Source organism: Besnoitia besnoiti, chromosome X (assembly GCF_002563875.1).
Source record: "Besnoitia besnoiti strain Bb-Ger1 chromosome X, whole genome shotgun sequence".
NCBI lineage: Eukaryota > Apicomplexa > Conoidasida > Eucoccidiorida > Sarcocystidae > Besnoitia > Besnoitia besnoiti.
Window position 1 is genome coordinate 1768344 of NC_042365.1, and position 24924 is coordinate 1793267.

At 55.6% G+C, this 24924-nt stretch overlaps 2 protein-coding genes across 2 annotated transcripts; one reads left to right on the forward strand and one right to left on the reverse strand.

Moving 5' to 3' along the window:
* Positions 1–639: 639 nt before the first annotated feature.
* Positions 640–10940, reverse strand: BESB_018080 (tetratricopeptide repeat-containing protein; the record flags this gene model as incomplete). The annotated part of the gene is made up of 17 exons (XM_029360523.1): positions 640–698; positions 1241–1292; positions 1838–1917; positions 2539–2654; positions 3158–3228; positions 3702–3758; positions 4239–4326; positions 4909–5106; positions 5797–5918; positions 6147–6237; positions 6412–6482; positions 6706–6915; positions 7605–8035; positions 8708–8912; positions 9325–9567; positions 9883–9991; positions 10675–10940. 17 exons carry the CDS (start codon positions 10938–10940, stop codon positions 640–642), a joined length of 2469 nt encoding a protein of 822 aa, XP_029216499.1.
* A 6757-nt stretch (positions 10941–17697) lies between these two features.
* BESB_018090 (pyruvate dehydrogenase complex subunit PDH-E3I) lies at positions 17698–21256 on the forward strand (the record flags this gene model as incomplete). The annotated part of the gene is made up of 5 exons (XM_029360524.1): positions 17698–18438; positions 18818–19007; positions 19464–19876; positions 20146–20428; positions 20928–21256. The coding sequence occupies 5 exons, from the start codon at positions 17698–17700 to the stop codon at positions 21254–21256; spliced, it is 1956 nt and encodes a 651-aa protein (XP_029216500.1).
* Between the last annotated feature and the right edge of the window lie 3668 nt (positions 21257–24924).

Consider the following 24924-nt stretch of genomic DNA (forward strand, 5'->3'; position numbering starts at 1 on the left):
GGGCCAGGGCGCATCTGCGGTCGGGACGGCGACTACTCCGCGGAAAGGAAGACTTCTGTCGAGAATGCGCATCACGGGCAGCGAGGCATCCCCGCGACGAAGTTCAAGGAAATAGATTCGCACACATAAGAGAGAACTGCAGACTGTCGTTCTCCTCAACGCCCACGGGCGCATGCTGGTAACCCTACACTGCTGTGTTGTCTACATCTGCGCGCACTGCGAGGACGGAAAAGCTGCGGAGTAAATCTCAGTGCGGGCGGCGCCGGCCGCTGTCTCCTTTGCCCATTTTCAACTCCTATGACGTGCCCCTCGCCTGAGTGGCTGTGCACAGCCGACCTCTGCGCACGTTCGCTTCTGTGTGTGTTGACGCGCCTTCAGTCGAACGTTACATGCATATCAACCCAGCTGCGCACAGGAATGCTGTATGTATTCAAATATATACACATACACATATTGTCGCATGTAGAAGTCCCAGTATCTGTCTCCGCCACTAAAGAATCTCCCCATCGCACAGCAAATTGAATATTCTGTGCCCTCCGACTGCATGCATCTATGGGCGCGTAGCCCTTAAAAAGTCCCTGTTCGCTTTGAGCTTTCTTCCTCGGTCCGCCTGCGCCACCCGAGAGGCCCTGGTGCCGATTACGATCCTTCCGCTCGGTCTGCACCAAGCAGTTGAACGATTTCCTCCCCTTGCGGCCCTGTGTGCGGCGGACAAAAACACGAGGTGACAGTGGAAGACGAGGCGCACGAGTGGGATACGCAGGAAAGGAGGCAACCAGCACCAAGACACACATATTTCCGGCAGAAGCCGAGAGGCGAGGCCCAGAGGGCAGAGCTGGAAATCGCGAAAGATTAAAACAAGCAAAGCCACTCAGAGAGTGCGAACAAAGGAAACTCACGCAGAGGCAGACAGCACCAGACAGCCTCCACAACAGGTAGCACAGGCGTCTGCAATTCAAATCGTCGAAAATCTGCGCGTGAAGACAGACGCATGCACCAACACGAGAAGCAAGTGGCTCATCGCCTCCAGGACAATCTATGCATTGAACTACTATATGCACGGCATATATATATATATATATACATTGTATGTAAATACAAATGTATGTATATATACATAATCTGTGCGAAGGCGCAGTAGTCCCTGCACATTACGTAGTCAGAGTAGAACGGCTTAGAGAGTATTATATGCGGTTGTCTCAGAGAGCTTTCCCCCACGAACTGTTTCGCGGCAGCTCACCTCCGATGTCTCTCCCGATTGCTAACAACTGCTGTGCCGTTGTGGCGTCTCTCTGAGAAACCGAAACAGGTCAAAGCGTCATACACAAAAAAACGGGAACTGAAGAAAAATGCGCACATGAACAGAACTACATACGTATATGTATGTACTATTCCCTACATCAGGATCATTCGGCAGATATTCAGAGCGTCGCAAGCACGAGCAGCAAAAGTGAAAGCTATATGAGCAACAAGAGAGTATAAATAACCCCGCTGGTGGCACAGCAACGTGACAGCCGCTCAACGCAAAAACGGACTTGGAGTGTCTGCCGCGCCGCGATAGAAGCGTGACGCTCGTCCGAAAGTAGATACTCATATACAAATATGCATGTGTTATATTTACATATAAATGTGTATATATGTGCAGACAAGTTTAGCCGAACACTAATATGCCGCGCGAGTTCGTTCTTCATGGTGAGGCGGAATGCCTGCACGTAGGTGTAAGGAGAAGAACTGAGTCTGCGAATGTCTCATGCAAACAGTTGTATAGTTATATCTCTGTGCAGAGAAAAGAGGGCGCCGGCTGGTTTAATTGGGATCAAACGGGCTCGTGGCGTACGCAGAGTCTAGAGAAGTAGGCGAGGTACAGAAGACAGTCTAGGACGTCGTCCGGCGCGCCCCGCAGAGACACGGCGAGGACTGGCGAATCCTGCGCGCGTCGCGATCGCTCCTGAAAAACCAAAAGAAAAAGAAGACTAGAAGTAAACCCGACTGAGAGCCTGCAAACCGACTTGACGCACCGGTCCGTCTGGCTCAAGAAGTCTCCAGACAGACGCAGCTGAAGAGCACGCGACATGCGCGTGTTGGCACTGATGCAGAAAGATTGACATCGAGACAGAGAGCGCAACCCTAAACTCTAAACATGCAGAGGGCAATGTTCAGAAACGAATAGAGAGGTGCCCGTTTTAGCGGACAACGTGGGGATAAAAAACAGCGAGCTTGCGGGTGCAAGAGAATACGTTGCAGGCACAAACGGACGCAGGCGACAGAATTCAGTTTCAAGCGCAGGTTCGTCTCAAGTGATGCAGTTCCACACACTGCCCCCCTTGTTTGCCAGGAGAAACGCGCACTGCGTGGAACGGAGACGCAGAGCAAAACGAGCGACCATCGCAGCGAGAGGCGGAGCCGCGAAAGCGATGGCAGAATTCCAAAGGACTGAGAGTTTAGGGTGCACACAGAGAAGACAGGGCAGGTCGGTTGTCGTCTTCGACGAGGAGACAGACGCGAACACAAGCGCAGAGGGGAACGTGCATGGAAGACTGACAGGAGCTCTCTGCGGCGGCAAAGCGAGAAGAGGAGGCGAAGAGAGCAGAGGACTCCAGGCCATGCGGAAAACTGAAGCTGCCTCGGAGGATCCGTTGGGACGCAGAAGAAACCTGAAAAGTGGATAAAAAATACAAAATCCGAAAATGAACCGCACTATAGAATATTTATGTCAGTAGCTAATTTGTAGAGATGTCGCAGTCGCACGAAGCGCGGCGAGCGGCGCTACACCAGACAGCACAAGGAGACGGAAAGCCACAGGAGAAAAAAGTGCAGAAGACGAAAGTGAGGCCATTGACAAGAAACGCAAAGAAGTGCAAAGGAGCGCACTGCGCCGTTTCCACGAAAATCTACTCCTCTGGATAGAGCATCCGCATTCGGCAAACTTCGCCGCCGCTTCATCCGCTTTCCTCTCTGTATCCCCACGTCCCTCGCCTGCAAGGCATATTATACTAAACGCGCAGAGCCACCCCAAGCGAGAGGGTGCGAGAGTGCGGTAGAGCCAAAATGTGTCTGACTCAAACGCGTCTGTCTAAAAGTGCATCAACATCCTGCCGCAGCAGTCTTCGCTCGGTCGCTTCACTTTCTGAGGCGACTCGTTCAAGCTGAGCCGCACCTTTCGACGACCGCAAACGCCCACTGCGCGCCCTCCGTCGAGGCCGCGACACCCCAGGCACTGTCTCTGTCCTGCGAACAAAGACAACACAAAGAAGAGGCAAAAAGCCGTGGAGGAGTTCACGGAAGAAGCTGGGCGCCCCGCCGGCTCTTTGGAAGCATGAGGATCCAAACGTATAAAAGAGAGAAAACTCCTGATGCTTGTCTCGCCGGCAACTCTGACGTCCGCACCGCAGTGCCCGACGTAAGCATCGCACGGACAACGAGAGCAGGGAAAAACAGCCCCGGTCCGTGGCAGCTGCCTGGCGTCTCTGCCAGTCTGGCAAAAGGAAAAATGGCGTGTGATGAACTTCTCTTCGGCGTTGCAGACTACGACGCAGCACAGAAAATAGAACTGAAAGGAGCCGCTCTCCCCTCTGCGAGGCAATGCGACGGCAGCGTGCAAACAAGCTTCATCTCCACGCTAGACAGCGAAGGGGAAACCAACAGACCGGTACCCTAGCCCCCTAAACCCTAAAACCCTAAATGTTAACAACTGAGCGCACCTGGAAGCATCGGAAGAGCCGTGTGGCCGTCTCGATCTGCGGCGCGCAGAACCACGCCTGCGCGGAGAAACAACAGTTCACTCGGAAAACCAAAATCCGCGAAACAGAGACCTTCCCATCCCGGATTTGCAGCCGAGTGGAGTGACAAACAGGAAGAGACAAGACGAGGTGCGTTGACCTTTGGTCACACGGTGAACGGGCGGAAAGCACATCGCGGGTGAACGCAGGCGAGGCTCTCAACAGGGTCACGATTTCGCTCTGCGGGCGCGACGGCGACTCTTCACTCAGACGGAGATGCGACACTGCAGATGAAGGCGTCTATCCGTGGCCGTAGTCCCTTCGGTGACATACAAGCAATTGTGCGCTTATATAGCTAGCCACACATGTATATACAAATATACAGATTCTTGTATATATTTGCACAGTTGTATGTGCAAGCTGTTGACGTATGCGCACATACGCCTTTGTACGGCCACGTGTGTAGCTGACGAAAGCGTATCCGGAGGCACGCTGGGGAAGCGAGAGAAGAAGACTCGCCTGCTCGTAGGCGCGAATCGCCTCTTCGTCTCTTCCCAGGCGTGCGAGGCCGTCGCCGAGGTGAATCCACAAACGGGGCTCCGTCGGCCTGCAGCGAGCGAGAAGACAAAGAAAGACAAAGGCATGCGAGAGCGCGTGTGGGGGGCGGGCGGGGGAGGGGCCTGAGGCCGGATAGCGCGGTATACAGCGGCGAACAAAGAGGGGCGGCGGCCAGGCGAAATCAAGCAGGCGCCGCAGAGGCAGGCAGGCGCCGCAGGCGGAGGCAGGCGCCGCAAGGAGAGGCAGGCGCCTCCTTCCTTGGTCAGGCTCAGGGGCGACCGCACGGGACGACGCACGCGAGCTGAACCACGCTTGCAAGACGCGACGAGAGGCACAAAGAGGAAAGGCGACGCCTTGAAGTGATTCGCGCCATAGAAGCAAAGGCGAACTCGCAGCTAAACAGAAAGGTCACGCATTCTAGGATATGCCACGTGCGTGAACGAATGTCCTGGCTTGAGACAGCGAGGCGCGTGAGCCCCTCGAATGAAGGCAGGACATTCGTTCACGCACGCGCCGGTGCGCATCGCCCAGCAGGCAGCAGCAATCGTGGGTCGAGATGAGGCACCTTGCGTAGGCAGGAGTCTGCACAGCGCAAGGCCGCCGCCCCGCCCGGCTTCTCCTCTGCGCCTACCTCGCGTCGCAGGCCTTCTGGAAGAAGGCGACGCCGAGCGACCAGTTCCCCAGGAGTGCGTAGACCTGCGCAAGCCCCGACCAGCCCCGGCAGTCGCCGGGGTCCGCGCGCGTCGCGGCCTCGTAGGCGCGAACTGCCGGCACGACTTCGCGCGCCTCCACAAAGGCGTGCCCGAGCGCGACCCACGCCGAGACGAGTCTGAACAGGCGCCAAAGTGCGAGGGAAAGGAAAGCATGGACAGGAAAACCGAACGAGCAGATCGGCTGGCAGGCCGCACACGTCGCCGCCGTCCTCAAAATGCTCCGCTGTAATCTGCGTGTCTCGGTGGTAAGGCGATATGGCGCACACGTGCAGGCGCATGCGCGCCGCCGCCTGGCGCTAAAGGGCTGAAGAGCTGGAGACTCAGTTGGCAGAATCGAAGGCTTTTCGTGTAGAGAGCTCTATTCCTGATACTCGTATGCACATATACATATAAACATATGCATATACATAAACCTACACATATATATATATATTTATATGATGGCGGATGTGGATTCGAGTACACGTGGGATACGTCTACGTGTCGCCCGATATAGCCTCAAGCTCGAGTTTGCACGACTGGATTCCGTTGGGGGAATCGCACGCTCATCTGCGCACGTGTCGGAAAAAATATGCATGCAGCTTCTTCTTCCCCTTTCTCACAAATCCTAACGTCGCCTGACAGCGCGCCAACGCGTTGCCACGCACACGCATATAAATATACATGTACGTATGTACTGCTACACTTATGCGTGTACAGGTGTATGCAAGACAACACAAACGGGTGAGCTGCATGCATGTTGCTGCATGTTCGACATCACGCACTCGACGTTGGCGCGAGGCGTGGTTTTTCTGGCGGCGACTGACCGCGGGGCGAGTTTCGTGGCCTGCTTGAAGGATCGAATGGAGCCGCGGTGGTCGCCCTTCGCGGAGAGGAAGTTGCCGAGCACGCACAGCGTCTGCGGTGCGTGTGGGTCGATGCTAAAGCACTGCACGCACCCCAAAAGACGCACCAAACGCTGTAGGCTGACGCATAGGCGCTGCAGAAGGGCGGCTTGAAAACTCCTCATATTGAAACCAGACTGCAGTTGGGACCTATGGCGCCTCGGCTAGAAGGCGGCGCTTCCGCTGACGGCGACGAAAGGGGCGAGAAGGGAAGCAGTGCCCGCTTCGATTGTACGCTTCCAACGCAGTCGCAGAATCAACAAAAAACGAACCTTCTGCGTCAGCTGACCGAGCGCCTCGGCTTCCTTCCGCATGAAGTAAATGTGCGACAGGTCGTCGGCGTAGTCCAGTCTGTGCGGCGCCCTGAATACCACGAGAAAGCAAATATCAAACACGCTTCGCCTGAGAGAGAGAGGGCGGAACCGGGGAATGTCCATGAGGGAAAAAATCCCTGCACAGATGGATCAACGTCAGCGTGCGCGATGGCGACGACTTCCAGAGGAGGCACTAAACACGGAAACCAAACATATTCCTTACAGCTTGTGGAGGGCGCTGAAGAACTTCAGGCTGTACGAGTAGCTCTTGAGCTCGTAGCTGCATTTTGCGAGCTGCAGAGAAGCGAGAAGGGAAGGGACATCAGACGCAGGAACAGCGTGTGTTTCATCTCTATGCAAACGCATGCGCTAGCGTCGACTGCTCGCGGAAGCAGCGAGACAGCAGACCGGTGGCTTTTGGCGAACAGAGCGAGCCTGGCTTTGAGGCAAATCGGAAGCGAAAGCCGGAGAGGCGAGCGCATACAGGGGACGTTGGAAATCTCCTGGACCTGCTCACCTGCGCGTACAGATACGGGACGTCTGGAAACGCAAGAGCCAGTTTGTGGTAGTGCTTCGCGGCCTCTGCGTGACGCTGTGTGTGCATGCAGACGAGCGCGTAGCCCACACGCGTCATGAAGTGCTGCGGAAGCGCGAGATCGCGGAGGAACGAACTATATGCGCGGGCGGAGGCTGAAGATGCCCACCCGCCAACCCACGCGACCGCCGCCTGCGAGAAAAACGAAAATACACGTGCGCAGAGCACAGAGTTGGACTCGAAGGACCCAACGTCGGCAGGACACGACAACGGTGTAAATCTACAACTCTGACGGCACCCGCAGCGCACAGCGGGCTGGTAGTGACGAGGCGATCCAAAGAGAGGCTAACACGCGCACCGACATCCGCAAGTGAGGAGGAGGCAGACGGCGACAACGTGTGTCAAATCGCGGACGAGAGACCAAACACACTGGCGCTACATGACCAGAAAAAAGGGAATGCCTCATGCTGCGCATGGCAGAGCGACACGGATCTCGACAGGCCCAGGGCGTGGCGCGGGAGCCCCCTATCGCGCCGCTACGGATAGCTGGTGTGCGCCGGCGCCGCGTCTCACTGAGGGCAGATATGCCCCTGCGTCCCTATCCCTACACGTGTTTCGAGACGCGTTCAGGCGCGCGAGATCCACGCAGTGCAGACAGCCGTTGCGAAGCCAGTGGGGGCCGCCAGTGGAGTCACGACGCTACCACAGGCATTACGGTAGCGGTTGACGCAGGCGCAGTCTGGAGCATCTCCAAAAATATCTTTGCTCTCACGGTATCAGCCACGGTACTACTGAGACGTATTCGATGTAAACGTTCAGTGCGCCCGAGACGCCGCCCTTCCGCCTGTCCTCGCTCGCTGTCTTACGCCTGCATGGTTTACCTTCTCTCCCTCCAAAAGCGCTTTGCCGCCTGAGGCCTCCTCCAGCGCGTGCACGAGCTCGTCGTCCTCGTCAAAGTCTGAGTCGCCGTCGTCCTCGCTGGGCACTCCCTCTGTGAAGCTCCTCTGCAGCAGCGACGCGGCGCGCGCGCCTCTCGCTGCTTTTTCTGAGTCCAGGGCCTCGCCTGCGTCCGTTCTGGCGGCGTCTGCTCGCTGGCTGTTCAGCGAGGCTGCGCCGTCTGCGCGGCTCTTTCCTTCGTGGAAGCCCGCGCGCGTCCGCGGCTCAGGCGAAGAGAACGAGGCGAGGCTCTCGGCGCCGCCGAAACGAAGCGCCGCGACGAGCGACGCAAAGTCTCGCCAGCATGCGATGTTCAGCGGATTCGCTCGCAGAGAACGCAGGAACGCGTAGAACGCCAGCGAGAGGTCGTTCTGAGCTGAAGAGCCGCACAAGGGAAGTCAGAAGACACAGCAGCCACGAAGCGTCTCACCAGCAAACAGGCGTCGCGGAGGACCTCAGAACTCGCGCAAGGCTACCGAAGCAGGCGAGTGAGCGCAGCGTTTCTCAGCAAGGAGGCGAGGGGAGAAAAACCCAACACGAGAGCGAGGTGCGGTGTCTGCATCAAAAAGGACTCCTCGCCAACGCGGTGCAAAACAGTAAAGCGCGCGAACAGGCGAAGGGCCAATCTCGTCGTCTCAGACCGCCGAGTTTGACTGTAGCTCACACGCGCGCACAGATACTCGAGCGCGGGCGAGCACACCGCCGGCAGCTCCATTCCGACGCGCGGACTGAGCGCGAGACGCGACAGGCACTCGGAGCGCCTGATAGGATTCAGCCAGGGTACACGCATTAGTACTCTGCAAATATATCCTCGTTCTACATAAATATATATATAACTATATAGATGTACTCGAGGCATCCGGTCGTTATGCCTGTACACGTGTACCCCGGTCTGCATATATTTACCTATCCGCGTATGCATGCGTCGCGCGAGGCTATGCTTCCAACTGAGCTATCGACTCTCTATTATATAATAAATGAGTATTATATATAACAAAAGTATTGCGGCACTTAGCTTTGTGACATGAGCCCGGGCGTTGGAACTCACCTCTTCGAACGACGCCAAGGAGCCACCAGAGGTAGCTTTCGCCTCTCTGCTGCGACCGCGAGAGAGAGGGGGAGCACGACGTGCCAGAAGAAGAAGGAGACAGGCGAGGCGAGGCGGACAGCCAGGAAGTCAAGTCAGAAGCGAGAGTCTCGAGGACTGCGTGCCGGCTTCCCGGAACCAGAGAAGAAAAGAGAGACTCCGGGTCCTGTTGGAGCGCCACACAGAAGGAGAACGAAAAAGCCTTAAGATGCAGACTCAGCACACATGTCATGCACATGAGTGATGCAAAGGCGCAGAGATATCGATGATATAGACACGGCCATCCACATCCACTAGTATGCAGAGACCGATCGCACTCACGCTGCAACGACTGCGGCGTCGATACGCTCCACGGGCGCGTCGGAGGCATAGCCTACATATCTATCTAAATAGATATATGTTATATTTCCGGAATATAGGGTTTGCCGGCGGAGTGCCTGCGGGTTGTGAGTGAATGCTCGCCATACAAGCAGCACGTGCGCGGTAGCCGTTCTGCCCGCTGTGCGTGAGGCGCGATCAGGTTTTTCGTATGTGTGTTTTAGACTGTAAGACTTCTCTTCATGTCCGCGCAAAAGCACCGCGTCTCCGCGGCTGCGGGAGGAGAGACTTGCCTGCGCCAGCGGCTCGTCGCGGCAGGCGGCCGAAGGGGCCCCCGGGCACGAGGCGCGAGTCTTGAAGGTCAAAAAGAAGTGGAGAAATGCCAGGAGGGAGTTCTCAAGAACACACACGCGGATCGCGGAGTCCTCGACGCTCGCGCGGAGGAGACACTCCGCCGCCGCGAAAGCCTGACGCTGCAGAAGCGGGCGCAGCTGCAGCAGCAGCTGAACGCACCAGAGACACGGCGAAGGCACGCGGAAGCCATCAAATACCACGAGTGAGGCGCAACGAAGGAGACCCGAAGGGGTGACTCTTTGGGAAGCATGGCGACGCCAGGCACAGAGAGACAGCGCTGGCGAACGAAAAAAGTGAAATCGTCACAGAATGTGGAGGCAGGTCGAAAACGATAGCGACTGCGAGAGACACGGCGCGAGTGCCTGAAAGCGAGAGGAGAAAAAAGCAAAGAGCAAGTGCGAGGAAGAAAGGCGAGAGGGAGGAGACGGAGATTAGCAGCTCGTGTTCATCAGAGGCGATCTCACTGCAAACGCCTGGGGCGGAAGGTCACCGCATTCTCGGGGCTGGAGGAAGGCGGACGGACAGCCGCTGCCTGCGAACGCAGCTCGGTGCCTCGGCAGGAAGTCAACGAGCCTGCACAGAAATCGACATTCTCGCTTTTCACAAGTCTGTGGAGGGCGCCCGTCCAGGTCTGACAAAGCCGCGCGCGGCTCAGAGAGAAGTCCAGCAAAAAGCATCCCCTCTCACTGTGGTGTGGCACGCACTCTCTCTGGGACGCCTTGACGCACACGCTAGAAGCACCCCCCGCTAGGTGTTTGAGAGACACTCACGAGCCCAAAATCGCAATTCCGTAGTCTCAACGGATTGCGATGGAACCACAGCGCAATGAGTGTTTTACATCTCAACTCTGTATTACGCGGACGCGCACTTCAGATATAGTGAAACATAGTCCACGCCTGTGAGGCGTGCCCGCGAAGACGTGCCAGTGTCCGCCTCTCCAGGCTGAGCAATGCATTGAAAAAGGGGCCTTTCACGGCGTCGAAGAGCCGATGTCGACAGCGGCAGCGCATCCTGCCGCCTTACACCTCGTAATGTGAGGCGGTATGCTCTCTTTCTAGTGAAAAAGTGAAAAAAACACACACGCTGTGGAAGAAGGAACACAGACTCCGAAAGACCCCAACGGGGAGAGGAGGTGATGTCGGTGGTGTTCCAACAGAGAGCCAAGCAGACACAGAAATGCAAGGAGTATGAAACGGATGTGTTCCAATCCGTGGAGAAGAAAGCAAACCGGCTCGGTCGTGGCCGTTTTGTCTTACCAAGCCGCGGGTTCATTCAGGCCTCGGAGTTCGAGCTCTTGAATGAGCGTGCAGACTTCCTCCGGTGACGTGCGCAGGTCTTCTTCCTCCTCCTCTGCGTCGGCGTCCCCTTCAGTTTTCCGAATGTCCTCCTCTGTCTCGCACTTTCCGTGTTGCAGCAGGTCGCCAGACGCTCTCCAGGAGGAGAGAGGCGCCCACGGGCCGCAGGGTTCCGCTGTCTGGCCAGGAGGTGCTGCGGGGGCCTCCCCGAAGCCCGCGGGCGCCATGGCATTTCATACCCTTCCCCCGACGCGGAAGCGAGAAACAGGGCCGAACGAGCGCTCCAACGTGCCGAGAAAACACAAAAGAAACGGAAAAATTGAGGCCGGTCAACGGGAGGAGCAGGTGACTCTACGCGCTCGCCCGGTGTGCGTACGGTGCAGGGCGTAGAGGAGAGGCAGAGAGGAAAATCGAGACATCGGCATACGTGGAGGCAAGTTCACGCGTAAGAGACGGCAAACAGTTAGGGCCGAATGGACCGGCGGAGGAGACGTGGTTTCTCTGCTCGGACGCTGATCGTCCACTTTGAGTTCTGCATGCATCCGCGGAGACGGATGAGGGTGTTTTCTGACAGGCGACTACGCCGGGTAAGACAGGACAGAAAGGAGAGTCCTTCGAAAGAAGAGCAGCTGGGGGGAACAGAGCGAGGCAGCAAAGTTATTCGGACGCTTCGTTCTAGCCGCCCGAGGAATCCGGACCTCCAGATGGCTCGTACGAAAAATCGGTGGCGCTGCGACAGCCGCAGCAAAAAAAAGGTGGAAACGAGTCCCTAAGAAAAAAATTCACCCACCCACCAGCTGCAGCAAAATTCATTGAAGGGGATAAAAAGCCTTGTCAAGAGGAAGGAAACGAGGCGTCTAATAGAGAAGTTTGTCGATGAATCGTCGGCAGCAGGCTGCTGTCTTGTGACTGTTGAACTGCAGTCTCTTGCGCACAGGCGCGGCGAACAAAAATCGAAAAGACACAGGACCATGCGAGACGACAACCGAAACGGGAAAGGAGACGAATCGATAGTTGGTGGAAACCCAAGTGAAAGGATGTTATTGAGTCGCGGTGTGCAGCCCGCTGTGGGAGACATCTGCACTCGGAATGGTCCCCAGTTACGGAGGGCTCAATCCAGCTCATTTGAGACTTATGAGGCGCTGCAGCTTTCTCTGCGTAATGCGGTAATGCGATGTTTAAAATATGAGAGTTTGAGTTTTAATTCAGTAGCGGATCCTTCAAGGCGGTGATTCCTCGGCTACGATGGAAAACTCTCTGTCAAGGTGGGAGAATGAGACATCGTGTGAAGCGGCTGAATGTCACACCGCCGAAATGAAATGACAGACGATCTCACGGGGAAACCGACTCCTTAGGGCAGACAGAAGTTTGTGTATAGGTTGTTGGCTTTGCGAATCAAATGCTGGATGGCAATGTTGCGCTGGCAGCGGGGGCGTGCGAGGACTCGCGGTGCGAGGACCTGTTAAGGCTGTGGCCTGAAGTACGAATACTTGCGCCCGCATTCTTCGCAAGCAGTGTGGGAGGAGGCCGTCCAATATTAACACTGTGGATCTTCGCCTTATGACAACGAATATACCCGATCCTTGGAGCTGCATCTGGTTTACGTGAATGGTACATTTAAGCACCCTATGCGGGGTTAAATGTAGCCTCGTCCAAAACCGGTGGTTTGTCAGTAATTGTGTTATCAGCATGCCATCGCAACGGGCAACGGACCATTCAGAACGGCGCCGAGTCAAAGTCTCAGCTGCACAGAAATACTGCAGCTACCCGTCTGACGTTCCTTGCCGCCGCCGCCGCCCCAGGGTCGGCAGAGCGCATCATCAGGTTCGTTGTCGATACGGTGCTGTCAGCCTTCTCGCGGCATGTCTGGAGATCTGGCGTCTCCATGGATTTCCAGCGGTGTTGCTGCTGTGGTCCGAAGTAGATGTTCTCTGGGGGGCCAGCTGTTGACTGAATGCATGCCAACTGATGGAGCTGCCGAACAGTGTATTTCAGACGTGCGGGGGTGTCACGTCCTTCTCCGTCAGGTGGAGCCACGCTGGAGAAGACGGGACCTTTGTCTCGTCATAACTTAACGCCGCAAGGCACATATGGCTGAACGCTCTGTGGATGGATGCAAATTCTTCCTCCTGCACTCGTGAGCATCAGCACAGCATGGAAACTACACTCTCCATGCGACGTGGATCCTCTCAGGCGCCTGGGACTGTGTTTCGTTTGGTGCCGGTCGTCGCTCGTTTTCCCGGGCGAGCGAGACCAAGGCGTTCTAGAGACTTAAGCAGTTTCTTGTCGAGAATCGACATTTTAATTAGCGGAGGTGCGCTGAAGCGGCAAGGGCAACCTTCATCCAGGCCATCGCACGCGCAGAGCGAGCGGGCGAGGCGTGTTGCAAAGGCTCACTGCGGTGATTTTGTCGGCGCGACATGTGACTCAGCGTGGCTCGCTGTCTTGTAGCGGGTTTGCACAACCTCCCAGAGGGGCATCCGTTTGTTTGGCTTTGCTCCAGGAGATGCGACAAAGCAGCAAATGCCAGTGCTATCGACCCTCGACAACACGTGCCTGACTCCGGTATTAGTCTGCCAGGAGTTGGGGTTGTCCACTTGGACGTGGTGTAAAGCTGGCCCTGCCATGCAGCAGACAAGACAGAACACTGCGTATTCACTGCCAGCAATGATCGGCTACGGACGGCCGCTAAGCGCCCCGCTAGTAAGAGGCGACAGATATCAATATTTGGGAATAATGCCCTGAATGCTTTATGTCGCTCTCCCCATGTGCCAGTCGGCCCGGGCGAGGCTTCGCATGCGGAGCGTTCGTGACTCGTGCGATGCGTAGTCGTCGTTCACAGTCTGCAGCATCCTGTAGAACAGTTATGTCGTTTATATAAATCTATTAATGCTTGTCAAGTTCCTTTTATCTAGTTAGCTCACTGCGTACTTAGGATCAGACCAAAAGAGTTCACTTTCTCCTGATGAACAAGCTCGTATCAGGTGGTCTCAACAGCAGCCGAGTCATTTACCATTTTTCCGTTTCCCTCTAGCAACGGAGGCTAGCGGTATCGCTCTCATAGTCCGATTGTCTGAAGAGATCCAGGCGGTGAGGGTAGGGAGGTGAACCGGCTAACTGAAGGCGTCAGCCAGCTGCAGAAGCTTCTTTTGGGGTTTTTTTTCCAATAAACCATTGTGAAAAACTCTCGGTGACACTGCCTGGGCAAAATGTTGCTGTCCTCTTCCGGTTTGCTGGCCTGCACTGCCGGATCTTTTATTGCAGTCAGCATATTGTCGACTGCGACGGCAGTCGACAGGGTGCTTTTCCAGGAGTGCTAAAGCACTCTTTCTCGACAACAGTCGCCGAAGAGCCCAAAAAAGAGGAGACCTTGTGCTACACATGCAAGGCAGGCGATCGATGGCGGTGATGTATCCGGATGCAACATCAAGTTTCACATAGTGAAAACCGCCACGCAGGAGCCACCACCGGTTACGAACCCAAACGTTTCCGATAGAGACGGAAAACCCGAGGTTGCTCCTGGGCCTGAGAGCTCGACTTCCGCAGCAGGCAGAAGATTGATAGGACCCAGTGGTTTTTTCTTTTAGCAAGCACAGGGGCAGTTTTGTGCGGCACTTTCTCTTCTTTGCAATGAGATGTGATAGGCAAGCGCGCGCAGACTTTTTCTTCGGTATTAACTCAGGACGCCAAGCTTTCGATTCCGTGGGGTTTTCTCCATACTGATATGGAGAATACTCCGTGCATGGGCTGTCCTGACATTGAAAGGCCGGCATTTTGAGAGTAGAGGCGCATGTTTAAAGTCCCCAAACTGGAACAAGGTATCGTACCAAATGCAGTCTTCTAACATTTTTCAAAGGCGCGTGGATCCTACTTTCCGTCCTTACCTAGTCTGATGCCGGTAACGACACGTGCCCCGAAAACGGTGAAGTCTGTTTTCCGTGTACAGTGAGGCTCCATCCTTTTGCCCAGACTCGCGAATTTCCGGGAGACACCAAGTTGTGTGTTGGTGTATCACGGAGGCACGGCACTACAGTATCATTCAATCGAGGAAGTGACCCAAAGGAAAACTTGCGAACCCATCCCGATCTTGCGGTGTGAAACGCATCTGTTGCGCCATCCCGAGCGGCGGGTTCATCCCTTATCAACAAGAGGCAGCCTACTTGAAGTGTGGGGGACGAGCCTCTGAAGCGTTGTTCGGTAAGCATGAATGTGCTAAATAGTTGCACAGCACTCCCGTCCAAGCGTGGCTGCTTGAGTTTCATTACCTCGCATCATGACGAATAGTAAATGGACATTATATATGTGCCGTCGATTTTCTACCGTGCTCCTACAGAAGAAGTGGCGTCCATCCACGTGACCAAGCTGGGACTCCCTGTATGCCTTGCCTGGAAGGTTTTGTTGCTGAGGCGTCAATATACGTCACCTGTTATGGTAATGCGAGGTGGACGTATTCGGTCCTCTCTTATGGGCAAATATAAACTTGTCAAGTTTTTGTACTTCTTCAATGCAATGCCTAACCCTAGACCGCCATAGAGTTGGGCAGCGGCATCACGAGAGCAGGAAAGGACACACTCGGCTACGAAGTTACAGTCAGCGAAAAGCTGAAAGCGGAGAAGACATTGTGCTACAAGTGCAAAGAGAACGGCAGTGATGGCCGCACTGAATCTCAATGCAGTGTCATGGTTCACGCAACCAAAACGACACACCACATCCACCACTTGGTATGAATCCTGGCGTCCCAATTACGGAGACAGAGAAGCCGGAAGCCTCTCCGACACCTGAATGCTCGCCCTCTATCGCAGAGGGCATTCAGGCGTCTGTCGCCGCTTCTGTTTTTGCGACAGCATGTAGCCTGGGTTAGTGGCATGTCCCTCCACGTTCCCTAGAGTCAAAGCAATGCTGGCCAGCACCCCTTATGGAAATGTCGAAACAGGCGAATCCACGCCAAGGCGGTAGCATTTTTGAAATGGTCCTCGAGTTCTCATTCTCGTGCGCCTTCATAACCGGCCTTACATTGACATGCGTCCTCTTGGTAATCCCCTTGGCGACGTGCCAACCCGCTTTGCCGCGCCTCCATAAAGGAAATTCTCTTGTTGCACACAAAAACGTTTCATGCTCAAGGACTTCTCAGGCGCTATAAGACGTCTATCTTTGAGCAAGATGGTTCGTCATACAGAGTCAAGACGCAGACACCAGAAATAGCTGGATGGGCGAGTTCTTTAGGCTGAATGCCACAGGGAGTTCCACAGCTCTTCGCAATGTCTTACAACACTGTTCCGCAGGCCATACACCTCATGACTCTCCTCTTAGGGCCGCTGATGAGGCACTGTTTCCGCCTGCGTAGTCACTTGGTGAGGCAAAGTGCGAGGGAATAGAGACTCTAAAGACTCGTCCACCACACTAGCTGAATTGTTTCCAGTGGCAGGAGGCTGGAGGCGCAGCACCCAATGGTTGGATGGAGTGGAGAAGGAAGCTGGAGACAAATCTCAAGTGTTCAATTATTGTCCTTCACATTACCAAGAAAACATGCTAGTATGGGTGTGGTTGATTACACGAAACAATGTGGCCTAGACACCCTCGAATGAATACACCTCTCAGTAGCTTCGATTTGTGTTGTTCTGCTTGTGGCCTGGTGCCGGGTGAGGCATTCCACGTACGGGTGAACCTCTTTTGACCATCAAAAATGCGGCCGGCCACTAGAATCTCTGAGAGCAGAGTTGGACAAAACAACTATTTGTTTTCGAAAAAAATGGACCCCTATGTGCTGTTAGTGTTCGTGAAACATCCCAACGATATTCCCCACAACTTGTGGTAACACTCACTGATCTTGCGTGGTGCGGCGTGTTACACCTTCTCCGACCCACCTCAACGCTGTTTAATCAATCTCACGACCATACAGCTTCAACTGACGAATGATATGTTCGGGCTACCTTTATGAGCGGGGGTAGACGCTGCAGTTTAAATCTGCTAATGCAGCGATGGAAGGCCGCCTGCCCGAGCCACCGTGCCTGGTCACGCTGCCTTCTAGTCTGCCTTGCGGTGTGATATCAAACCCGGTGACATATACACAAAACTGCCTGAAGGATGGGCGTAAATTCTGTCTATCTTTCGTTGCTCGCACACAACACTGCAGCAGAGGAAATCTGCAATGATGTTCCCGGGATGTGTACGGCGTTCAGCCGTACAACGCTGCTGATTATAGGGGGCCGTGATACGTGATGGAAGGGTCCGGCGTTTGGAGACAGCGCGGACGCTGGGGCCGGACTTGTCGACAGTGGCGGCCGTGTGTGCCTACGTTCAGATGGGCTTTCTTCTTCTTCGAAAGTGTGACTGTCGTCTTTCCTATTGCGCGATAGAGTTTCCACTCTTTTGGTACTCAACAGCCAGACCTGATGCATATTATCCACGCGCACACATGCGCTGCATGATCGCCTCCTGTCTCGTCGGGGAGGGAGCGCACGTCTCGGCCCCGACCGCGGCTCTGTTACGGCTGTTCCCGCTCGGCAGTTTCCCTTTCTTACCTGAGACATACTCCGTACCGACGCAGATTACGCCTTCTTTCTGGACTCTGGCAAGTCTAGCGTGCCTTCGGCCCAGTCCCTGGTTAACGTACCGCACGATTGTGTGCAGCTGCGGATCGACATGCAGTCGCGTCGGTGTTCCCTACACTGTCCGCGCGTTTTCCGGCCTTTCCGCCCCAGCCCTCTCGGCAATCGAACCTGTACAGAGTCGCAATCCACTTTCTTGACCGTTTGACGAGGTGCTGGAGCCTTGGGCACGGGCGCTCTGCCGTCGTCCTGCCAAGACACCCGGTGCACATCTGCGTGTCCTCTGTCTCAGAAGAGAAATGAAACCTCTTCACAGCGAGGCACAACGTAACGCTTGGGCTGTCTATGCCTTTTATGAGTGACAACTACGGCGTCTCATTACAGCGCGCATTTTATTTCCCCCAACTAGTCCCACTTTCTTGTCGAGACACCCGACATGGCCGTCGTCTACCTTTCAGCTCGCCGCCCCGCCGGGAGGTCACTCCCTGACCTCCCACCAGCGCTGTTGGGGAGACTCTCAAAAATCGAGATGCGGGCACCCTGCGTGATTCTCACGACTCTTGGCGTCATAATTGCCACTGCCGCGTTCGGGGCTTGCTTCGTCCACCGTTCTTCTTCCCTTCAGAGTCCTGGAACTCCCCCGACCATCTCTGCTACGTCTGGGCGGCCCGCCTTCATCTCTGCCCTCGCCCCTTCGGCTTCGTTGCAGGGTCTCGTGCAAGACATGCAAGGTGCCCACACACCGCAGAGGCGCCATGCCTCGCCTTCGAGTTCTCTGTCTTCGTCAGGATTTTCCACTGCTCCACATTCTCACAGAGCGACGCGTAGCTGTACGCGCCAGTCTCGCTCTGCGACCCACGCTGCGCCTGAGGCTTCGGGCTCCTCTAGCGACCCCTTCGACGTCACGATTATTGGACTTGGAGTGGGTGGCCATGCCGCCGCGCTGCATGCAGCAGCCCTCGGCCTGAAGACAGCTGTCATCAGCGGCGGTGACCCAGGCGGCACTTGCGTGAACAGAGGATGCGTGCCCAGCAAAGCTCTCCTGGCTGCGGCGAGACGGGTGAAAATGCTGCGGAACCAGCACCACCTTGCGGCCATGGGGATCGAGATTGAAGGAGCTCAAATTCGAGTTGATCCTGCAGGCGTCGCGAATCACGCCAAGGGAGTCGTGGAGAAGGTGAGACTCCAGACATGGATCTCGCTACCGCGGGAATGATCTCAGTACAAAGCCGCAGCCTAGGCCCTAGTGTTCCATCAGAAGATGTCTCGGCAGGCCACAACATTCAGCACCGACAAGCGGAAGTGCTTAAGCCAGCTTCACCTATTCCCCTTCCCTTCGTGGGGACTTGCTGCTGTTCATCCGTCTCATTCGTACGCCGCTGCTCACTATAAGAGTATTCGGGCCACACGGGTCATGCACAAGGGGGCAAGTTTCATCCTGATCGCTCTTCAGCCGAGCAGCACGTACGCCTGTGAGCCTTCACCTGAGGCTTCTGGCGCTACAGGGAGGTCCAGATTGCTGGCAAAGATTATCGTGCTGTATGTGCGCCTTCCAGGTCCGTTCCGGTCTCGTCGGTTCTCTGGCGGCTCATGGCATCACTCTGTTCGATGCCCGGGGCGTTATGGACGGCGATCCGGGCCGTGTCGTTCTGGAGAGGACACCTACCTCGCCCTCTTCTCTTCCCTCCTCCATTTTCACCAAAAACGTTATTCTTGCCCCCGGATCCTTACCCTTTGTGCCGCCCGGTACGCGGAAAAAGATTCAAGTCTTCTATGTCTGCGGCTTTACCACGCTCCACGTTCTCACCTCTTGGGAGGTGTGCACACATGGCGAGTGGGGGGGAGTGGGGCGGGGGTCGGTGGCAGACTAGAGCACACGCAGATGATAACGCTCATCTTTCCTCTTTCGATAGCGACTAAAGCTGATAAAGTAAACAACGCGTACGCTCGCCCGCACGTCGTGCGCCATATCAAGCGACGTGAGGCCGACGAGAGTTAGTCCGGAGAAAGAAGACAACATCAGTCCGAGGCTATCCGTCCCATCATGGCGCAGCTTCTTCGCGTGGGTGCCAGAGACTTGTAGTGACCTCGAGTGGTGTGTGGTTTGCTGCGTCTTTCCTACGATCTCTCTGGAAGGTCGTGCTGGACGACTTACCGGCGATGCTTCACCTCGCGTCGTTGAGTGCCCTTTTCCGCATGCAGGTGTGACATTCGACGACGCGCAGCATCAGGTCATGACAAGCGATACCTGCGTCTCGCTTCCGTGGATTCCATCGGAAGTTTGCATTGTAGGAAGTGGTTACATAGGCCTCGAGTTCATGGACGTCTTTTCGTCCCTCGGTTCCGAGGTCGTGATGGTGGAAGCGGGTCCTCGGCTGCTTCCAGGTGTCGACAAAGAGATTGCTAAACTGGCTGAGCGGCTGTTGCTTCAACAGTTCAAAGAACGCCCTGTGAAGCTGTATACAGACACCTTGGCAAGCCAGGTACGCCCGCTGGGGCCACGAGGACAGTCCCCAGTCGAAGTGGAGCTGACCGACGCCAAGACGAAAGAGAAAAAGGGAAAGATCTACCCCGACGCTTGCCTTATTGCCACAGGAAGGAAGCCCAATACACAGGTACGAATCTGTTATCTGTTACCGTTAGAGACACATGAGTTAGGCAGTGCCCCGGCCTTCACTGTTGTTTGTCGACGAGGAGGAGCTAGTCCGCGGCAGCTGCTGCGCACTCTACGGTAGGAGACACTGCACAAACGTTCGCGAGCCCAAGCGCTTGAGAAGTGTCAGTGCTCACAGGCACTTTTTCAATCTGTCCTTAGGTCATCTCTGCGTGTGGAAAATCCCGGAAAACTGCCAATCCTTGGCTCGTGCTGTGTTACTGTTGACAGGGCTTGGGGTTGGATTCATTGGGAGTCACCTTAAGGCGCGGCGGCTTCATCCCTGTCGACTCCTGCATGCGCGTCATCAAGCACGTTCCGGAAGGAGATGAGAAGCCGGAGGTCATCCAAGGTGTTTACTGCGTTGGGGATGCAAACGGAGAAATGATGCTGGCTCACGCGGCTTCGGCGCAGGCCATAGCGGCTGTTGAAACTATTGCTGGTAGACCGAGAACAGTGAATGTGAAACACATTCCCGCGGCGTGCTTCACGTCCCCTGAAATCGCCTTCGTTGGTAAGGTTACAATTTCTACATACTCGCCGCAGCGGGACAGCCCATCGCATCTCGCAGGATTCGATAGCTTACGTTGATGGCCGTGCTCGCCTTCTCTTCTACGGATTCCGTGAAATCGATGGGCGAAATTGGTGTAGCACAGGAACCGCCCAGGCACGCCCGATTCGGCGCATGCTGTGAACGCGACTTCAAGAGCGTGTCTCGTCCACACACGACGCTCCTTTTCTTCATTGAAACCCATAAGCAAACGAGCGGGCGTGCATGTGGGACGCGGGCAACCACTGGGATTCCAGCGACTATTCAGAAACCGGAATGACATGACTCGTCGTGCACACTCCCGCCAGCTGGCATCGGTACGCAGTTATGCCAAGCGAAGATTCACCGGGGCCGGACTTGCTCTCCGGCTTGAGCACAGGGCAGTTGATGTTAGGGGGACGTGACGGTGTTCTTGTGAGGCGTCACGCGATTGGTTTCCCGTGTCTTGTGTGCGTCTTTACAGGTGACACCGAGGATGCGGCATTGGAGCTGGGTGCGAAAGAGGGTTTTGAAGTCGGAAAGAGCATAAGTCATTTCCGTGCGAACACGAAGGCGATTGCTGAAGGAGAGGGAGACGGTATCCTGAAGGTTCTCTATCGCAAGGACACGGGCAAGATTCTCGGGTGCCACATGATCGGAATCCACGCGAGTGACCTAATCCAGGAATGCACAACTGCCATTGCCAACGGCATTCCTATTAGGGACCTCGCGTTTACAGTCCATACGCACCCCACGTTGAGCGAGGTAGTTGACGCGGCGTGGAAGAAAGCCACGGGCATGAACGCACACTAGGGGCCGCGTGCCAGCATCTAACGAGTCCGGAAGAAGCTCCTTGAACACCAGCGGAAACCCTTTACGCAAATATCAAAAGTAAAAGATGCCTTCAGAGAAGCGGGCTCCACCGAAGTCTACATCCAGGCGTGCTCCTGGCGGTCGGCGTCACTAGTGTTACGCATCGCTCTCTGCTGCAGCGCCGCTCTACGGGTTAACGCAGCAATCGTTTGTCTAAAATCCCAGTTTGGATAATGCACCATGATTCCCTCTGTTGTCTCAGTGACCAGTTTACTCTATGCTCCTTATTTCCTCTCGCGAGGAACTCCCTTACGTTGCGTCGGAAGCCGTTCCTCTGTCGGAGAGTCGAGTCCGCGGCTCGAGCCTAACGGTTTGCTGAGACCGCTTGAACAGGCTATCTCTGTTCCATTCCCAATCCGCAACACGCGCAGTCGCCAGCCACGAAGAAAGAGTACGCTGTTTCTGGACCACTGCCACAAGACAATACGACACAGGCACGGGCAGGGGAATTGCCGCTCGTCACTCTTTCACAACTCCCGGCAAGGAGACACCGCGGGTGAAATGGGTTCCTCTTTGCTCTGTTAGCGGAAATGACCTCTAGACAGTTTTGTTCAAAGGCTCGCCGGGCGAGGGGGAGGCATACTCTCGACGTGTCGTGCACGAGATCTACCGGATGTTTCTCCACTATAGCCGTCATGCTAGGCGGCAACCCGTAAATCGGCACTTTTCGTGACTGCGGTTCTTGATGCGGGCTCGCCTCTACAATTATGACCCCTCTACCAAAATACACACATAAACTAACTAAGCAAAGGCGGCAACGCGTTGCAGAAGCGTAGCTGGCAGCTTCAAATGATTTCTGCGCAACCTCGAGACGCTGATACAACCGGGAGGCACTTAAAGCTGATCACTGAATATGTCCGGTTCCACGCGGCCACGAAACAAGCAGACGAGTCTGGTGTGGCTTGTCTGTCGACGTAAAAGAAGCCGCGACTCCCGCGAGACACAGCTACACAAGTCTTCAAATGCTTTCTTTTCCGGGTTGGCACCTGGCTGTGAGGGTGTGGCACTCATCCGACCCACACGCTGCCAGTTGAGGGGCTAGTAGAGGCGTGGAAGAAGACTGTGAAGCGGGCGAGAAGACTGGGCACGAGGCTGGGCCGTCCTTTCGGCTTCCCAAGAAGAAATGGGGCTGAAGCGTCTTACACAAAAAGCATCTGCCTCACCAGCGACTTGGCAAATTTCCTCGCGTAGACGCAACGCCGCGAGCCACGGGGCACCAGCTCTTATTAGGCTGGGTCGCTCCTCAACCTACCAGCTTTGGTGGCATCTGCGAGACGGTTGCTAGAACCAGCCTCCCTCCGACCTTTCGAAGCGGCCGCACGCGCGCGGGTGACGCCGTTGCGCTCTCCACGGTTTGTGATCGTGCCTGGATTCTCGCGCAGGTGTGGCGCTTGCTTGGCGCTGCTGGAAAACGCCGTTTTCGTGTTCGTTCTGCGAGGTCGACATCAGAGAGATTCGTGTGTTCTGAACTGACACGAGTGTTTTTCGGGGGGCCCCGGCCGCGGAAGAAAGCAGGGTCGCTCTGCGCGGTGATAATCCGAGCGAAAAAGAACGCGGAAGAAACACGCCTCGCGGAAGCACGAAAGGAGACGCGCAGCTTTTTTCCTCCCGGCGCGCTCTCTCTCTGGTTGCGTCGAAAGCTCCTGATCGGTGGCAGCAGGCAACCAGAGAGCATACTAATGCGAGAGGAGGGGTGGTAGTGTTTTTATGGTGTAAAACCACACGAGAACCGCTCAAATCACGATCTTCTCTTGGGAAAGAAAACAGCTTTTTCCACTCTCCCAGCTTTCAACCGTCACTCTACTCCCCCTCCTTCAAAATGCGGCTTTTCGTCACTCTTCTTTCGGCACTTTTTCAAAGGTGAGTCGCGCTCCTTCCGGCCCGCGGGGCCTTGCTCGTTCCGTCGATTTTTTTGTCTGCAGACGCCCTTTCCGGTGGCCCCGCGGGTAACCTCGCGGTTCTTTTTTCTCCTGTATGTGGCCTTGCAGAGCGTTGCACGGCCCCAGCGAAGTTTCGTGCCGTCCTGAGTGCGTGCGCGCTTTTTGTGCCGTGGTTCCGTCGAGCTTGCTTCTGGTCTCGGCTCCCCGCAACGGGTTCAAACGTTTCCCTTTGTTTCTCTTGCTGGACCCCACCACGGGATTGCGTTATTGAGTTCCACTGAGCTTCGTGGAGTTTTCCCCGGCCTGCCCTAGTTTTATCTGGTGACGTATCACTGGGCAGCATGAGTTTCCAAAAATCCATTGTTGCAGTTTCCAGCGTGCGGCGGTGCGGCGCGGTCGACCTGTGTTGGTCAGTCGCGTGGCGGCAGGGCGAGGCCGCGTTCAAGCGAATTAGGCACGTGTAGCAGACCGTGGCTAGGCTTGAGCGGAACAGGACCGCAAATGCACGGCAGAGAAGTTCATTTCATCTGGAAAAAGAGGGGAGCAGGCACTTGTGACGCAGCCATATTCACTGGATACTCGCGCCGGCTCCACACAAGCGACACGGCGAGTCTCGGTTAACATCTGCTCCTGGCCGCATCTGTGTCACCTTTTCTTTCTCGGAGGCGCCACGATAGCGAATCGCCCGCGGAACTGATGGAGACTTGAGACCGCACCCAGGCGGGAGAAGGTGTGCTGAAGCATACCTCTCGCACTCGCCGCTGTGGGGCTGGTCAACTCCCCCTCTGTGACTTCCGTAGTTGGACCTCGATCCGTGGCTTTCGTCCAGACACACTGCAAGAGTTCCAGTCCGCGTGACTGTGGCGATAATTCGACGTAGCTGTGATGTTAAGGAGCGTAACTACTAAGAAACCCCCGGTTTTGGATGGGACAAAGCAGGCATTAAGAACATGAAGATCATAGCTAGGCCACATGCCTACAAGCTCTATAGTGCTAAGCAAATCGAAAGGGTGCCTGCCGACCCGGTGTGATGTTGCTTCGGTATCGATCGTCCGTTCGTCATAATCTGCTTTCACCCTTCTGGCGTCGCCTGCAGATACCATCGTTTTTGCTTTTTTTACTCGGCTTCCCCCGTGTGTGGTTCGTGGTGGGTAAGCTGTTTCCGTCGTTGCGTCGTCTGTCACGGTCGGTCGAATCGCGGTGGAGCATTTGTATGTGTGTCTGGTGTGGATGTTGTTTGCAGCTTCAGCCGCCTGCTCGCGCCCTTGTAGTCAGCCTCTCTAGCGACTCGGTCTCTTACCTCTCTTTTGTGCGTCGCTCTCTCTAGTGGGCCCCTGCGCGAGCGGAAGAGCAACGCGAGCTGTTGGCTGCCGCGCTCAACCCAGTAATGTTGTTTTCGACTTCCCTCTGACTTCGTCGCCGGCACTCCGCCGCGGATGACCGGTTGCCACATCGCCCACTCGCTCACAGAACGGCGCATCTTCAAGGGAAACGAGAACGGGCTCCGAACAGTTCGGCGGGACCTTTCTCTAGTTCAACGTCTTTGGCGGTCGCACCCCATCTGAATTGTCATTTTCCCCCTTTCGTCAACAGATCGTCGCCCTGGATCCGCGGATTCCGGGCTTCCTCCTTTCTGCACCGTCAATTGGCTATTGCCACACAGAGGCCTTCAATCGTTTGAACTTCATAGTCTCCAACTTTTCCTACTCTGCTTCTTTCACGTAGTCT